Consider the following 16,448-nt stretch of genomic DNA (forward strand, 5'->3'; position numbering starts at 1 on the left):
AAATAGAGGCAAATTTTATTTTAAAAAAGAAAACAGCACTTTTTTGGCCTAATATGACCTTTAACTTGACCTTATTGCAAATCCCTGAGTTCTGGCGATCTCAATGTATTACGATATGAATTAGCATCCCCAAGTTAGTTGACACCTCAAACGTTTTTCTACACTTTTTGGTTCAAAAGTTACCACGTTTGTACATTAGACCATGCGGACTGGCGGCTATTTTGGATTTGACCTCTTAGGGTCATCAGAGGTCACAATCACATCAAACTGTTAAATAAACTAACTGAAAAGGATTAAGGTGGAGAACTCTGCAGGGGAACCATTCCTTAATAAATTTGAGAACATAGCTAGGGAGAACAAATTACAAATAATGGGGATTTAACCTTCTGTAACCATTCAAAACCTGCTATTTTTAGTCAATTTTGACCTCGACCTTGACATAAATACCACACTCTGAGTTCTGGCGATCTCAAATGTACTACCAGATGAACTGGCATCCCCAATTTAGTTGGAAATGACACCTTAAATGTTTTTTCTGGATTATTTGGTTCAAAAGTTACTGCGTTTATACATTAGCCCTTGCGGACTGGCGGCCATTTTGGATTTGACCTCTCAGGGTCATCAGAGGTCAAATTAAACTGAAATAGACTACCTGAAAAGGATTAAGGTGGAGGACTATGCAGGGGAACCATTCCTAAAGAAATTTGAGAACAAATGACAAATAAATGAGATTTAACCATTTGTAACCATTCAAAACTTGCTATTTTTAGTCAATTTTGACCTTGACCTTGACCTAAATGCAAAACCCTGAGTTCAGGCGATCTCAAAAGTATTACCAAATGAATTGGCATCCCCAAGCTAGTTGGAAATGACACCTTAAACGTTTCTCTGGACTATTTGGTTCAAAAGTTAAGCATGTTTGTACATTAGACCATGCGGCCTAGCGGCCATTTTGGATTTGACCTCTCAGGGTCATCAGAGGTCAAATCTGACTTCCCTCCACATCTGAAAATAAATCTTATGGTGAAAGCAAACTATGCTAGAAGTTTCATGCTTTTATCAAAAAGTGCACAATTTTCTTGCTAAGCCGCTGCACTATGATGATGGTGTGATGAGTTGTGGTGGCTGTGGCATGATGATTATGATGATTATGATGGTGTGATGAGTTGTGGTGGCTGTGGCATGATGATGATGGTGTGATGAGTTGTGGTGGCTGTGGCATGATGATTATGATGATTATGATGGTGTGATGAGTTGTGGTGGCAGTGGCGTGATGATGATGGTGTGATGAGTTGTGGTGGCTGTGGCATGATGATGATGGTTTGATGAGTTGTGGTGGCTGTGGCGTGATGATGATGGTGTGATGAGTTGTGGTGGCTGTGGCATGATGATGATGGTGTGATGAGTTGTGGTGGCTGTGGCATGATGATTATGATGATTATGATGGTTTGATGAGTTGTGGTGGCTGTGGCGTGATGATGATGGTGTGATGAGTTGTGGTGGCTGTGGCATGATGATGATGGTGTGATGAGTTGTGGTGGCTGTGGCATGATGATGATGGTGTGATGAGTTGTGGCTGTGGCATGATGATGATGATGGTGTGATGAGTTGTGGTGGCTGTGGCATGATGATTATGATGATTATGATGGTTTGATGAGTTGTGGTGGCTGTGGCATGATGATTATGATGATTATGATGGTGTGATGAGTTGTGGTGGCAGTGGCGTGATGATGATGGTGTGATGAGTTGTGGTGGATCTGGCATGATGATGATGGTGTGATGAGTTGTGGTTGCAGTGGCATGATGATGATGGTGTGATGAGTTGTGGTGGCTGTGGCGTGATGATGATGGTGTGATGAGTTGTGGTGGCTGTGGCGTGATGATGATGGTGTGATGAGTTGTGGTGGCTGTGGCGTGATGATGATGATGATGATGGTGCTCATTGTAATTGAATTCACCATCCATTTGATAATGTGATGAGATTTGTAGTGAGGTTTTTTATTGTACGTAAACTTTTAGATGTTCCTTCAGATTCAGTTGAAATTTACTTTAGAAACTGTAATTAATAAAAAAGAAAATATAACATTCTTTTCCTATTTCATGTGATGTAAATACATAAATATTGCAATTTTCTTCCGTTATTCTAGCATATATATCTGAGGCCTTGGATAAGGGAAGGAACAAGAAGTCTGGACCAGATGATGCACCATGGGAAATCTTTAACATGGTGAGATTTTCATGCTCTTTACATTGCACTCGGCTTCTTGCAAACTATTCCTTTAATGAATTGATTTAATGACATATTGTCTGATACCCCTTTCTAACTGGCCTGATTTTCATCGGATGTATCCGATGAAACTGCCAGAATGAATGCTATAGAGGAGAAAAAGCCGATTAAATAGCCGATGAAAAGAAGAGAAATAGGCGATTTAATTCTCATTCTATCGGTGTGACACCGATGAAACAGCCACTGTGAATGCGTTCGGGAGAAAACAGTGATTAAAACACTGATTAAAATGGTCAAAGGTCGCAGTGTACGCGCGCTTTATCGTAACCAGCTGTGTTTGTTGACTTATGGTTGAACATGCTGCATGCTAGCTAGATGGGGCGCAGGCTTAATAATTGCTCAATAATTCTTCACTTCCGGCAAGGGCTCGCCACAGCGAGTGATTTCACCGGCAGTATGAAAGCGACAGCAGGGAAACGGCGGTTTCACCTTTGTTTACATAAGGAAAATTTAATCAGTATTTTCATCAGTGTGACTCTGATAGAAGCCAGTTTGAAAGCAGTATAAGTAATCATCTATCTGTATTTTCTCTTTTTTACTCCCTCTCTGTCTGTGTTGCAAATATGATAAGTGTTGAACAGTTAATGTAAATCATGTTGAGTCATTTAAGAACTGTATCTTTTGTTACCAAAACTTTAGACTAACTTTCAGGGGAGAGAAAATGATGAATATAAATATTCTCACTCAAAGAGGGATTACTTTTGTACAATTGATATCAAGTATCATGTTTTTTTATACAAAAAAAAATTGAAATTATAATCTGTAAATTACAACTTCTTTACCAAATACCAATTGACAGCCGGCATCCAAGGAGGAGACCCAATTTCGCATCAACATGAAGCTGGAGGTGGTGGACCCCCTGCGACTAGGCACGGTCTGCGTTGCCACGGTGATGCAAGTACTGAGGGAGGGGTATCTGATGATTGGTGTAGATGGGTGCCTGGAGGATACTAACAGCTGGTTCTGTTGTCACTGTACCTCCCCTGCTCTCCTGCCAGTGGGGTTCTGTGAATACCATAAGATCGACCTTCAACCTCCAAGAGGTACTTGAAACACTGGATTCAAAAGAATATTCCCTTTTACATCTTCATTATAATAGTATCCTTGGTTTTTGTGAAGCGACCTTTAATTGATCTAAAAAGAGCAACGTCAATCTGGCGCTGCTCAGTGGCTGCCGGGCTCATGATCAATTGGGCAAAAAGAATTTCCATTTTCGGTTTAACTTAATAAAATTTGGAGTGGACTTTAAAAGATTATTATTATTATTATTATTATTATTATTATATTCTCATCCACACTGTTGATATTTATTTTTTTATTAATTGAAAGTGAATTTATATTTGAATTGTAACTTCTAATGTTCAGCATATTCATATACCCTATAGGGTATGTAAACAAGTTTATTAATTCATTATTATTAGTTTTATTCTCAGGTAAGAAAGTCTATTCAATATTTATTTAATATTCTTCTTGATTCATATGTGGTAATTAAGCAGTCCATAAGACTAAACAAAGTGCAAAATTACCTTCACTTTATTCAGGTGATAAATATGTATACACTGTATTTGCTTAAGAGAGGACTTCTGTTGAAATCTTTAGACCTGGAGAACAATGAAGGATGTAATTCACATGTTTTCACTATTTAATTCTTTTCAAAACTATTTTCTATGTGCGATTCTTATCTCTGCAGGTTCAGATAGTAATTTTGACTGGGTAGATTACCTACGGACGACCGAGTCTCTGTCAGCACCCATTGAAATATTTCATCAGGTAAGCACACACACACACAAATCATCTCATTGTCTAATTGAAGCCAAAATGCTGCTAACTCTTCTACATGTACTTATAAGTTTAACACAAAATTAACCCCCTTCTGGTTCTGCACATACATTATATACTTTGCAATATGTTACTGTATTTGCCGGCCTAAAGGCCGCAGTATTTTTGGAAGAGAAAATATCAAAAAGTCGGGGTGCGGCCTTTACGGTGAAAGAGTAAAAAAAAAAAAAAAAACATCAAAACCAGCACGAATTTGCACATATGGGACTACATACGGTAAAATAACTGTACCACTATGGTACAGGACATTTCAACACATCTTACATTGTTGACAATTTTATCTTACATTGTTGACAAGAATACAAAAATAAATTGCTAAACCAACATTTGCCATAGATCTTGATCTAAGCTCGTGCCAATGCATTGCAAAAGTAAAGGAAGGGACCTGCCGCAAAGCATCCATCTGAAGTCGCCATTTTGTTTTCCATTTCATGCAGTTTCGCATTACATCGTACATTGTGGTAGGGGTATATATAGGACACCAAATCTGCCCGCGATCACTTTTTGAGCTAAACTTCCGGTAAATTATAAGAATATTGATGAATTTGGTATCAGTTTGTAAAAAAATTAGTGTTTTACGAGAAAATTGCGATTATTTTGTTTTGTCTTTTGGTTTTTTTTTCCCTTTTTTTTTTTTTTTTTTTCCTCTTTGAAATGTCAAAGTTGGGGTGCAGCCTATGCGACGGTGCAGCCTTATTGCTGGCAAATACGGTATATGAGTTGAGGTTCAATTGGAAGGTGCATCTAAGTTTGTATTGTATAGTTTGGAAGACATACTCAAAATAAGATTATTGAGAAGGCGTGATTGCTCAGTGGTATAGCAGCGGACTCATAATCAGGAGGTCCCAGGTTCTAAACCAAATCGATGCAGTAGTGCCCTTTGGTAAGACAATCATCCTAATAACAAGTCCCTCAGAGAGGACTAACATCCATCGATCCCCTGGTTTCTTACTTACAAGCATACAATGCTTTCTTAACAGTCCGTTTAAAACAAACCATCAAACCATTGAAGTAAGCAATGTGTCTCAGTTTGCCTCTGTCTGATTCTGAATTTGAGGATACAGTTTAGCTGTAAAACCTTAGGATAGGACATTCAAATAGGTTGCTTATTTACACCTGAGGAAAACACTTTGTGATTAGAATGAATTCTCTGCTCGTGTATTATATTTATTTATCAATCAACACTTGATTTTAATACCTAGTAGTTTCTCTCATGAAAGCCATATTTTTGTAACGAGTAGCTTTGGGTAATGTCTTCATGATGAGCATACAAGTAAAAATTAAGAAATGGCAGGCCAAAGAGAAGGTAGACTGACAACATACAGGAATAGACAAGAAAAGACAATTAGACAAAACTCCGACCATCATCGCCACCACGCCATCATCATCACTCATCTACAGGAGTTAAGGGATCAAAGCAAGGCACGGCTAGGCAATACAAAACTCACAATATTGTAATTTGTTGTATCCTTCTCCTGCAGAAAACTGTAGACCGAGGTTTCAAGGTCGGTCACAAGCTGGAAGCGGTTGACCTGATAGAGTCCGGTTTCATCTGTGTTGCCACGGTGACCAAGGTGGCTGGTCCATTGTTGAGGGTTCACTTTGATGGATGGGACAGATCGTTTGATCAGTGGATGGACTGTGATTCACCAGACATCTGCCCAGTCGGGTGGTGTGAGATGGTCTCATATAAACTACAACCTCCAAGGATACATGGTGAGTTGGGATGCGACCAAGACTCCGTAGTCGTTTTCTACTCTAACCGAATTTCTAATTTCAACCCAGGACCTAACACTATACCTAATCACATTCACAATGCTAAACCTAACCCAAAAGGTAACCTCAAATCCAGCCAACCCTAACCCTGCATGAATCTGTGACAACATAATACACAAAGCAGGAACACTATTAGTGTACATGGTAAATGATTGAATGATTGGATTACTCACTGTTCAAAGGTCATTTGACCAGTGGGTAGACTGCCCTGTGGGGGTAGTGTTAGATGTTTTTATATGGATACATGGTGACATAGAACAGATGGTAGATATGAGCTGTTTGATTTTACATGCAAATAACAAAATTGTTAATGGTAAAAGATCTTTGAATTCAAGTAGTGCAAATATTTGCCTTAATTAGCCTTTTATCGCCAATTCAGGAGAAGAGATAAATAAATTTTTAGCAAATCAACCTCTGAATTCTATATAATTACTATATGCTAGCATTTTTTGTATTGTCAGTCACACCCTTAGATGATCTTTTTATAACCATCATCATTTATTTACCTGGGTTAGATACATTTACAATGGTTTGGCAATGGTGGGAGATGAACCAGAGAAACATATGTGCTATTTAACTGATGTTCTTTATGTCTGTCTTCCTTTGAATGAGCAGAGTCACAGGATTATATCAGCATCACACCAGTATGCAAACCAATCTCAAGAAGAAAGCACTATCCTACTGGAGAAAAGAGAAGTGAGTTTCCCCTCTACAATTAGAAATCATGATAGAGTTGGATTAATAAACTTAAATTAAGCGCATGCTCCTCAGTAGAATTGTCAGTGTCAATGCCATTAAAACAAATTTATTTTCATCAAGAAATGGTGTCTTAGATGGAGAATGCCCAGCTCACCTTTAAAACCTTTTAATATTTAGTATTTCCTTTAGCAGATTCATGATTAGTGCAAGAACAAAAAATGAAAGTAAGGGAGGGATTGCCCATCCTGATGGTCTTGTGTTACAAACCAAGTCAGTTGGTCGTGCCCCTTGCAAGATTCAGGACTTATAATTATGACTTATTGTTCTCTTGATTGCTTGCCTTAATTCCCTCCAGATGAAATTGACATGTTTTGTATGTTTAATATAGAGTTGATTATCATATTATTGTTTGTTTATTTGACAGGGATGTCTCTAACTCCAGCCCTGGAGAGGATGAGCAGAGAGAAGAGTGATGAAGCTCAGAAGATGATGCCTTCAGTCTACTCTTTCTCTGATGAAGAGAGCAACCATGACAGGAGCATCATCCCTCCACCTCCCAAGAAACACCTGATCAAGAAACCTCAGGTCCGCTCCAATCTCAAGTTAAAGATGCCCAAATCAACTTTGAAGCACAATGGCAAAGGCAGGCCCCATGAGCCGGCCTCTCATCACAACTACGCACTGCCCTCATCCAGGCAAGGCAATGGCAGTCTGCTTGGGCAGCAGGTGCAAGAGAAAGAGGTAGAAAAGAGCGTACCACCAGACCAGACACTTAGTGTGAAGACTAGCAATATGGTGAAAGGATTCTTGAAGCCAGAGAATATAGAAAATGGGGAATTCATCGTAGAGGTTGAGAAGGGCATCGTGGAGAGCCATTCCAAGCCAGATACGTCTATTTCCAGTCTAGATTCACCTCCACTGTCAGCAGATTCCTCTTCAGGATACATTGGGGCTGGTGCTTCTCATCAGACAGAGTGCTCAGAGTCCATGGGGGATGCAGAAAGTCCTGGCAAGTTCACCATGAGGAACTGGTCACATGTAGAGCACAAACAACAATGCTCAAAGATGCTGTCTTCAAGGCCATTCAAAGACTTTGTGAAAGAGAAAAACGATGAGTTTGGCATTGAGATGTATGACTTTGAAGATGCCTCTATGGCTCCACCTGTTCTCATACCAAGCGTTAACAAGCATGAGAAAAAGAAAAAGAAGAAGAAAAAGAAGAAAAACAAAAAGAAGAAAGACAGAGAGAAAGACAAAGACAAAGATGAGGACATAGAGAAGGAGAAGCACAAGAAGGAAGGGAAGAAGAAGAAGTCAAAGTTGGATAAAGAGCGAAAAAAGGAGAGGAGGAAAGAAAAGGCGAAAGCAAAAGCAAAGGCCAGTCAACTAGCAACTCTGTTGAATCTGCCGACAGAACTGCCTTCAGTTATGCAGACTGACCTGACAAACGGTGAGGAAAATGTGCTAAATCATATTCTGAATGATAAAAACACTCCCCAGGGTGGACTAGACTTGAACAGAATGTCCAAGGTGAAGTTCTCCATGAACACTGGGAGCAACCAGGACCCAAGTACTGATATCCCAGTGGAGGAAGATAACCGAACTGCATCTGACAAAGTCTCTGCATTGGATAGACTGTTGGCTAAGTCTGTCGATGATAGCGTTTCGGTGAGAGTAGCTCCTTATACTGTGTGTAGTCAGACCTTGAAATCAGATAGTGCAGTGTTCACAAGCATGCCGAGCGGCTCCAACACAAAGCCTCTAGAATCACAGGTCAAGGAGAGTAGTGCAAGCAAAGAATCAAAGTTAGTTGCTGGATTTTCATCTTCTTTTGCTACCAAGGATTTGGGAAAGCCCAGTGTGCCAAGGACAAACTCTTTTATTGATAAGACTAAGTCTAGAGACTTGACCCTCAAAGAGCGGCTTGTTAAAGAACTGCCGAGTGCAATTGACGATCCCTATAACTTTGAAGCTGAACCAAGTGAAATAGTGCCTCTCAGACCTATCAAAGAGAAAAGAGCATCAGCATCTAACCTTCGCAAAGAGACTGGCAAAGGAAGTTTGGCAAAAAACGGGACAATGTTAAAGGCTGGTCCAGACACTGCAGCGTTGTTGGCGTCGCAAGCGCAGGTCCAGAAAATAATCAAGGATGTTAACACTTCACTGGCATCCCAAGAGCATCCAAAGCCAACGCCTGCATCCAAAGACCAGGTACAAGCAGGAAAGAAGAGTCTTGCTTCCGCAATGACGTCTCGAGGAGGAAAAGCCCAGATGTCGGAGGAAGATGAACTGAAGCTGAAGAAACTTCGTTCTCTCTTCCTAAAGCAGGAAAAAATCAGCGACATACTGACTAAGCAGCAGCAAGCAAAAAGGAAGAGGAGGATCAGCAGTGAGGAGCAGTCTGGGCTTGGGATGATGAACCCACAGGGTATAGCTCAGGTAGGGTTCTTGAACTCGATGGATGGCAGTACCATTCCCAGTCTCCCATCTCCTAGGCAACAAGACATGATAAGAATGATGATGCAAGGGCAGAGGTCACATATTCCTCCATCCAGTCTGCCCCTAGGCCCTGAGCTTGTGAGCCATTCTCAACTCAGCCCTTCTTCCCACCCTGGTGTATTCTCTGGATTCAGACCCTCTGGTAGAGATCTGTGCAATATGGTAGCCCTGTCAAGGCCGCCAAAAGAATTCTGTATGCCTGTCAATGTCCGTTCCCCTTCACCTACAACCATGATGCAAGGCCTCACCCATCCTCCTCGTATGTCCCCAACAAGTATACCTCTGTCCAGTCCAACCTCCATGTCTCCTACTATAAGCAGACCTCCCCCAACCTACGGGGCTCATTTATCTCAAGCATTACGTAATATGCCAAGATCTCCGGTAGACCCAAGATCAGACTTCTTGCCATTCCCCCCTCAGCACCGCATGCCCATTGACTCTAGCTTTCCCATGCCCCACCCACATGCCAGTGCCCCCCAACGGCTTCCTCCACTGCAGTCCCTCCTAATGCAGCCCCGGTACCCTCCCCCACCCCACCCTAAGAAATCCCCCATCCCAGCCCAAGCCAATCATTCCCTGGGTTCACAACAGCTGTCTGGAGTGCCCCCACCAACACATATCCTGCCCCCTCCTTCAGTACCGCCTCCATCTTACAACCTCCACCAGGCTATGGTGAATCAACAATCCCTACTGCCGAGCCCTCTGGGTCGTAAGGCCCCGTCCTCCAGCACCAGCAGCCCACAAACGAGTCCTGCCACACCTGGTGAACCTGCCCTCACCAGGGAACGGCCAACCACGCCCAGTCTTAATTCACCTGGAGAAAAGATGCCTAATCCATGGACATGGGGAATCGCTGAGGTGGTTCAATTCCTAGCTGAGACAGGGGAAGGCTCATGTGCAGAGTGTTTTTGTAGACAGGTGAGATATCATTTTAAATAGTTTTTCATAAATAGAAACTTGCAAATGAAATATATTCATTTCATTTGAACCGTATACAAAATATTGTAAGGGAAGGGGATAATACCTTGTAAGTCAATGTTCAATTTTCAGGAGATCTAAAAGACATGCATGTGAACATTAGTGCATTGACCTTTTTCCTTTTACATCTTGCTTGCGGCATTATTTTTACAGATCGGTATTACATGTAGGATAATGGAAAATCGAATTGGTCCTTGGTTGCAAAATTATCCCAAAAATAAAAAACAAAACTTGCAAGAAATCAATCTATGATAATTCATCACCCAGTTATACCATACATTTTTACAAAATGATTCTGTGATTCAAACAAATTGTTTCTCAGTTACATTTGTTCTAAGGAGGATCTGGGTTATTTTGGGCAATATGATATATGGTAGGAAAAGGATTAAAAAACAACCATGCAATTATATGTATTTCTCGTCACTTGTAATTACTGCAGAATATCAATGGCCAGAAACTGATGTCTCTGAGCAAAGAGCAGCTGGTCAAACTGACTGGAATGAAGGTGGCTCCCTCGCTCAAGATCTACGAGCAGATTGTGAAGCTACGGTCCCAGTTTCCCATGGGTCCACTCGGCCCCACCCCACAGACGGACTCCATGGCCAGATGATAATCAGTTTAGGTCAGTGCAGAACTAGATGACCTCATATGAACACTTATATTGTCAACAATTCTTTGATAACTCACTACCGGTGATTGTTCACCAGAGCTTGATGTCCTTCCTGCATAAGCCAGAATAGTTACTTCTGGACAGCACAGCTCAACAACTCCTAACCTGTTCTCTTCGATATTGGGTGCAGAAGATCAGTACCAGTATGATGTTAGCGCAGCTTGACAGCTCAGCTCCTAGCTTGTTCTTTCTTCAATGTTGGGTGTAGGTCAGTATGGTCAGCTAAAAATGTCCTGTCTTGTTCTCTCTATAATGATGAGGTGCAAAATATTGTTAGGATGTTGACCCTACATCAGAGCCCATCACTTGCTTCCCAATGCACTGCATAAGGTCTATGTATGATAAAGCTACATGAATGTTTCTGTCTTTTTTGCAGATAACTATTATCCATCATTGTGCTACGGCTGTTCACTTTGCTTGTGATATTGTTTGTCTTTTGATAAGAGTGAGTAAGGCTTTACAGTGACATCCTTTATTCAGGCACATCAAATTTCTCTGTTCCAGCAAACAGTATCTGTATGATATGCCAAGTCTAAGAGTAATAAACTAAAGAGTTCATTTGGACAACAACAAAAATGTGCTTTATCCTATTTTAAAAATTCAGGTTAAGGTAATCTTTGACCATGTTTTATGTGTAAGTGAATTTGCCAATTATCCCTATCTTTTGTATTCTCACAACTGCTAAGAAAGATGTTGATTTTATATTGTTATAGAAAAAAAATACATATGACCATGAGTTTGAAAATACAAGATATGTTCCATATGCTGCGACTTTGGTGGTCTTCACAAGTTGCCCAAATATGTAGGTGTATATATATATATATATACTTGTATGTGACATTCTACAAGGGGGTAATGTGTGTTTCCTACATACTTATATTCCTGCATGTTTTATTTGCAGTGTTTTCTTCTTAAGTAGTGGGCTCTTTTATCTTGATCTGGTCAACAGTTCTATGAAACCCTTCATAATCAGTCAACTTGCAGTGGCTCTTTACACTATGTCATGTACTATTCTACATTTACAAAACATAGAGTTTACCATGGCTAATAAGTATAAGTAGATAGTAAGCATGGAGATATTGTCGGATGTGTTTTGGTAGATTTCAATTTCACAAGAACTGTCATACAGCAGGGATTAGAGCAATACAGTCTTGTGGAGAGTATGGATTTTTTTTTAGAGGTATGTTGAGTCTTGTGTAGGTTTTGACACTGCAAAAAAAAATGTGTATGGCCGCAGTTGATGTGTGAAATAATCTTTATTCCATTTAAGCTGATATTTTTATTTATTTTCTTTTATAATAAATAAGTTTTTGTTTGTTGCTCATGTTAGCTCAGAATGAGATATGTGAGATATGAATACATGTTATAAACCAAATAATTACCAAATATTCCTACATGATAGCCTGCTATACATGACTGTATGGATCTTGCTAGAGTTTTATTTCTCTTAGTGCCTCCCATATTTTTTTAAATAGTAAAAAACGATCCTGCTATTCTGGACTTTAGGCCAGCTGAAACCCATCTTGCCATAAATACTACCCTTGTCAATATTGTTTTTTTCTATGCATATGATTTTTTAAAAACCTTTGATAAGTTATTTATGCCCATTATATGATATCTTTCATAGCTTACATTATCTGTATAGTCCTGCTCTTACTCAAGGACTCTTCTTCTATGTCATTCATTTTATACAGAACAATATTTTTTTCCAAAATTAAATTAAGTTTGCCACACATTTTCTTTATATCGCTGCATGACTTGCCTGTCATTTTTTTATGAAGACAAACGACAACTGATCTCAATATTGGCCAATTCAGAAAGAAAAAAATGTTCTGTTATTTCAAAGCTCACCAATGTCATATGACAGCCCTTTTCAACTAGAGTGCTGGGAGAGAAATGGTGTTACATCAAAATAGTATTTTGGAATAATGTTGATTTTATGAAACACCACATATTAGATCATGAGGAAATAGCATTTTAAAGTTGAAAAGAATATTCTTCCTCACTCTCTCACTTTGTTTAGAAACGGGAAGATTTCAGGCAACAAAGTACCTGAATACCTCCATATTTGGCTTAAAGGTGCCCAAATATCATTTTATTTGACAGCCAGTTACCCAAATATATTTTATATCTTTTATATCGAAATTGGATTGCTACCATGCTCGTTCACTGCACTTGATTGCAAAATATAGAAACAGGATAATTCTGGGCAACGAGATGCCCCAATATCCTCATATTCATGTATATTTGACAGTGGGGTGCCTGTATACATTATTGGATATCTTATGTAATGTGTTATTGCAAAATGATATTTTAACATTTTAGGGTGGTCTTTTTTTTTGCGTGCTCACTTTGCTCGCTCACTCAAAAAACAATGGAAACAAATAAGCCTGCCTCCAAATAATGTTCAAGATTTAGAGACTGTATCATCATTTAGAAATTTAAAAAGTATAGTGAAAAGATCAAGAAACATAGTAGAGAAATATATTTGTACACCATATTCCTAGAAAGAAAAGTTTGAAAAATTACATTAGACTGTTGTACTACCACTTGTTATGACTATGAATAATTTGCCATGCTAATATAATTGCAGGGAAATCCAAATAATCGCCCTAAAATAAAGTAGAAAAATCAGATTGGCAAATTGGAGACATTTTTAACAAAATTGGACGTACAATAAGAAAGTTGTTTAAAAAAAAAGTTTTGATCACTATAACTATGAGAATTTCAAATTGGCTGAACAGTAAAATATGACTGTGATGTAGTTGGCAGACAACTCTATGTGGAGGACCTATGGTAATATGCTATCCATGATATATTTGTAATATTGCCCAAAAAGAGAAAGTACCTAGGGGGGCAAAAACAGTTACTTATATTTCAGTATATACTGGTAATGAATGGTGGAGTTGACTGTGAATACATCACAATATACTGACCAAATTGCCAATTTGAGGTTCGCATAGATTTAGCGATTTGAAACTTTTACTACTTTTTTTTGTGGTCATACAAATTAACTTCTTACACAGCGTTCCCTGTAAGAGCTTCAAAGAAACCAATATCAACATTTCAAAAACTTGTTTTATTGCTTCGGCTAAAAAAGTTTAGAAATTTGACTTATTTGAGTGATAGTGTTAAGTTAACTATGGTATAATTATTATATGCAATATCTTTTTTAATTTTGCTTAAATTTTTCATTCAAATTGTTCTTCTGATGAATTTGATGAATTCTTGGTATAATGCTTTATAAGCACCAACCCATGATGATTTGACAGATTTTCACAAGCACGAACAAGGGTTATATGCCTTTCTATAGCTCAAGAAAAAAATCTCCTTACTGAGGAGTATGGAAAAACAATCCTTTGAAGATATTGTATTTGAAATCTGGACCGTTAATCATGAAAAACTGATTCCTAGCTGTAATTTGAATGAGCTGATTTGCACCATTCTTACTCAGCTATGTTTTATTTTAATTTTTAGAAAGCCATCCTTGGTGGATGCATCTCTTGATATTCATGCATTTTCCCATCAGCTAGGGCATCCTCTTTCCACAAATCTGTCATAAAATACAAGTTTGCAGAAATCTCATTGAGCCCTTTGTTAATTGTAATGCATGTACATGCATATCAATGGGATGTCAGCAAACTTGCACTCTTGCAACTTTGTGAGATGCTGTGATTTTAAGACTTTCAAAAGGGTAGAATAAGATTAAATAATGAGACTGAAAATAGTAAAAATTAAAATAATGAGACTGAAAATTGAGTCACATTAAAATACTAAGTCTTGAAAATAGAGTCAAATGTTTTGGTCAGTGTTTTGATGATGCCCTAAAGTGTAATACGTGTCATATTTCTCTATTTTATAATACACAGCTCAGTGAAAAAGCATAGGACCTATTTTGCATGCATAAGAACATGTGTCATTTATTTCCATGAACGAGTCTAAATTTAGTGTGAATTTGTCAATGGAATGTTACTGCATTATGCTATACTGGCACATGTACTTCATTAATGCATTGTTATGTAAACAATTTGGGTATTTTGCCAGCTGAAATGCAGATACTGCATTATGAATTTAACTTGTTAAATATGTGCTGCCTGCATCTTTTTCTATATGTGGGGCTGTTGTGTAGTTATACCTGTATTTAGTGTAGATCGAGGCCCTCCTACAATGTAGGCCGGGTAAAGAATCATGTACTTGTATATTTGAGTAGCACTACCTCATGAGATATATTGAGTATTATTGAATTCATCTTTATGGTGAACATTAACGCTTGGGGACAATCTATATATGGACATTATACATTTATTCATTCATCTATATCTTAGTTATGATATTCTGTCCCTTGCAGATTGGAGCAACTTGAGCTCTACTTTTACTTTACTTTTTTTCAAATGCAGTTAAAGGGAACCAAAACCTTCATACTAAGTTACTTTTATTGTAAAATTTAAAAGATTTGAATAAAATCAGTGAAAATTTGAACAGAATTGGGCAAGGAATAAGGAAGTTAGAGCTTTTTGAAATGACTAGTCACTAGAGGGCGGTATTCAATTTTTTGACATCATCTGTGGACAACTCTCCATGCCTTTTGTACATAAAATTTCACAATTTTTTCGTTTTCTTCGTATTTATTTGTGTTCTTGATCTGACTTCATAACATGTGAAGTAAAATATCATTTTGCATTCTATATCTTGCTTTCAGGGGAGTAGATTATCTCAATCACAAGAAAGAAGGAAAAACATGAAACACAAAAGGCATGGAGAGTTGTCCACAGATGATGCCATCAAATTGAATACCGCCCTCTAGTGACTAGTCATTTAAAAAAAAACTCTAACTTCCTTATTCCTTGCCCGATTTTGTTCAAATTTTCAATGATATTTTTCATATAAATACTTTACAATAAAAGTAACTTAGTATGAAGGTTTTGGTTCCCTTTAACTTTGCTTTTTTCAAATGCAGTTAACTAAGTGTGTCCAAATTTACTTTTTTGGGGTCCTAAAATTACTTATAGCCAATTATTTCAAAAGCATAGGTAGAATGCATCTATCTCGCATACCTTAGTTTGATTATGACAGGGAAGTACGTTTGAAAATCAAAATATATTTTCAAAAACTATTCTTACAATTTGATATTCATTTCTGCCATTCACATTTTCTGCCAAGTATTTCACTGCAATTTCTAGTAGTGGAGGTTTCATTTATTCATTCATTTTCTTGAAATAGGACCACATGGGTTCATTATTTAATGCACTGTTGTCCATAAAGTTGGAACTGTTTTTCCTCTTCTTTTTCATGCAATGATTGACAATATGTTTTGTAGATAAAATTTACGTATTCTCAGAACTTTATTGATCAATCTCTATGACTCTTCAGATTGATTAATGAAGTTCTGAAATTGAATAATATTGTCAAAATCATTTCATGAAAAAGAGGTTGAAAAAAGTTCATAGGCAACTTTGGAGTAGATCAAAATGTTGTATGCCTGGCAGAAGGGGGCAGACATGAACTTTGGTAACTTTTCTTTGGATAAAGAAACGATATAGAGAAGTTATAATGTTGTACATGTATGTAACGAAATATTCTGGTTCGATGTAGTTAAATTAAGGTTACAACTGTGTAAAAATAATGTCTAAAAATGTAATCAATCTATTGATGGCTTCCTGACAGGCACACATTGAATTACATCAGTTATAACTGGCCCTA

At 38.1% G+C, this 16,448-nt stretch overlaps 1 protein-coding gene across 1 annotated transcript in view; it reads left to right on the forward strand.

The window, feature by feature from the left end:
- The window catches only part of LOC580021, a 35,113-nt gene extending 21,004 nt beyond the window's left edge, over positions 1 to 14,109 (forward strand). The window contains exons 11-17 of the mRNA XM_030981066.1: positions 2,148 to 2,227; positions 3,087 to 3,330; positions 3,978 to 4,057; positions 5,608 to 5,842; positions 6,518 to 6,598; positions 7,026 to 10,018; positions 10,518 to 14,109. Coding sequence (XP_030836926.1) covers positions 2,148 to 2,227; positions 3,087 to 3,330; positions 3,978 to 4,057; positions 5,608 to 5,842; positions 6,518 to 6,598; positions 7,026 to 10,018; positions 10,518 to 10,688 — 3,884 coding nt within the window. The 3' untranslated portion in view covers positions 10,689 to 14,109. The remainder of the gene's footprint in view (positions 1 to 2,147; positions 2,228 to 3,086; positions 3,331 to 3,977; positions 4,058 to 5,607; positions 5,843 to 6,517; positions 6,599 to 7,025; positions 10,019 to 10,517) is intronic.
- Positions 14,110 to 16,448: the final 2,339 nt, after the last annotated feature.

This window comes from Strongylocentrotus purpuratus, unplaced genomic scaffold, assembly GCF_000002235.5.
Source record: "Strongylocentrotus purpuratus isolate Spur 01 unplaced genomic scaffold, Spur_5.0 spur5_scaffold_11, whole genome shotgun sequence".
Classification (NCBI taxonomy): Eukaryota; Metazoa; Echinodermata; class Echinoidea; order Camarodonta; family Strongylocentrotidae; genus Strongylocentrotus; species Strongylocentrotus purpuratus.